Here is a 1,862-nt window from a genome sequence, read left to right on the forward strand (position 1 = left end):
ATAGGTATAAATTCAACACACTGCAATCCCAAAAAAAAAAAAAATGTAATCCAATAGTTAAGTGAGAGGTTTGATCCCACAGTCCAATCCTGAACTGGACTATGTATCCATGAAAGCTGCTCAGACCCCAAAAACATAAAAAAACAACACCAACAACACAGTTATAAACTAAAGTGAGGCCTTTTATCTCCCGGCAAATACCTGTAAGGGAAAAATCGGAAGTGTGGAATAGGCATGGCATCGCGTGACACAGGAAAGTAAGGGGCGTGAACAGGGGCCAGTGGGCGTGGCATCGGTGATCAAATGAGAGTGAGAAGCGTGGCAAAGGGCCAATCGAGACGGCAAGGTGTGCACCCGTGACACACTGATCTTCCACTTCTCCAGCTACAAGATAAGATGGAGTTGTTTACGGAAGAATAATCCAATCCTATCTCATGGGAACCAATAGCTTTTCACTTGGCACGTGGGTGTGCAGAGGTGTGGGTGAATAAATTGGAGAGAGACACGGAGCAGTCATCGTCATGCATGCAGCCATCATCATGTAAAGATATTTTTTCGCATTTCCAGGTGTTTTCATGTTTTCATCCACATCCAACCTTTCTTCCACCAGCTGTCCAGATTCCATAAGAAGAACATTCCACCTCTCTCTCACTCGCTATCGGGATTTTGATCCAGTAAGCGTTGCAGCTTTTCAGGGACGTTCAAATGCCGGGACCTGCGGCTGCATTTGATACCACCAACAACCCCGGCGCATCTTCATCGTCGTCATATCTTCTCCTGGTGAGCGACTGACTCTGTAACTAATAACTAATAACTATATTCTTTAGAGCGCCATGAACAATAATCAATCCTCAGTTTCTGTTTGTTAGATTAAAGTTTGGAATTTAATAATCTTGTATTGGAAGTATTTATGCTAAATCTGGAGAGAGAGTGTGTAGGTGCAGCACTTGATTGAGAAATGTCTGGTGTTCAACATGGACCAAAGAGAATGCGTGGACGCTCTTTCAAAACACGCCAATATCCAACCACTAATAACCATTACAGGTAAGTATTTCATTATACGTAGACACTTCCAGCTACTTTGCAGCATTTAAATGAAACCATATTCTGTCTTTGTTCATTCATTGTTATGTCTGTAATGGTTACTTATTTGCAGTCTGGAATGAATTGGAGAAAGAAAACAGAGAGTTCTTTTCATCCTATAATTTGAGAAACACAAATGGGGAAAAAGAAGAGCATTGCAGCCATGTGGCAGCCCAGCAGATGTTGGAAGAAGCAACCGTCCCATTACACCATAAAGGACTCAGCCAAGATTCTTCTGATGCCCAGAACTGACATCTTCCCATTCAAAGCTGATGAACTCTTCGATACTTAATGATCATAACTGCAGTGTTTGTATTTATGCTATAGTTCTACACTGTAAAAAGTTAAAACTATATGGCTATTATTAAGCATCTCTGTGTCTTGTTTATCTCTCAGATATTCTATTTATGTATATATTGTACCGCAAATATGGTAATAAAGGGACCGTTTTGTTAAGTTGGGGTTGCACAGCAAATTTGGTAACAGAAATACCGTTTTGGCTTTCTTGGGTTGTTATTTCAGTGGTTTTGCAGGTTGAAAATGGAACTGCCCTATTGTTTGGACTGGCAGTGTCGGAGTTTGAAAATGGAACTGCCCTATTGTTTGGACCGGCAGTGTCGGAGTTTGAAAATGGTTTTGAAAATTTTATGAGGTTTATTAAACATTTGAGGGATGGGAAATTTTACAAGTTGTTTCTGGTGAAAAATTCATTATCACTGTAGAGTTGTAAGTTTTTAATGTGTCTGGATTGTTTCATATATTTTTAGTGTTATAATAAT

The 1,862-nt window shown here is 40.0% G+C and overlaps 1 protein-coding gene across 2 annotated transcripts; it reads left to right on the top strand.

Annotated features, from left to right (window-relative positions):
* Positions 1-539: 539 nt before the first annotated feature.
* On the top strand, positions 540-1,539 carry LOC149217965 (uncharacterized). 2 transcript variants are annotated; one of them, XM_089382322.1, is made up of 3 exons: positions 540-780; positions 939-1,044; positions 1,157-1,539. In XM_089382322.1, the coding sequence occupies exons 1-3, from the start codon at positions 706-708 to the stop codon at positions 1,333-1,335; spliced, it is 360 nt and encodes a 119-aa protein (XP_089238448.1). In that variant the 5' UTR covers positions 540-705; the 3' UTR covers positions 1,336-1,539. The 2 variants fall into 2 exon arrangements, with proteins under 2 accessions (XP_089238448.1, XP_089238449.1); XM_089382323.1 differs by having other exon boundaries at positions 945-1,044.
* Positions 1,540-1,862: the final 323 nt, after the last annotated feature.

Source organism: Pinus tabuliformis, chromosome Q (genome assembly GCF_031772625.1).
Source record: "Pinus tabuliformis cultivar Carrire ecotype Pingquan chromosome Q, CPIR1, whole genome shotgun sequence".
NCBI lineage: Eukaryota > Viridiplantae > Streptophyta > Pinopsida > Pinales > Pinaceae > Pinus > Pinus tabuliformis.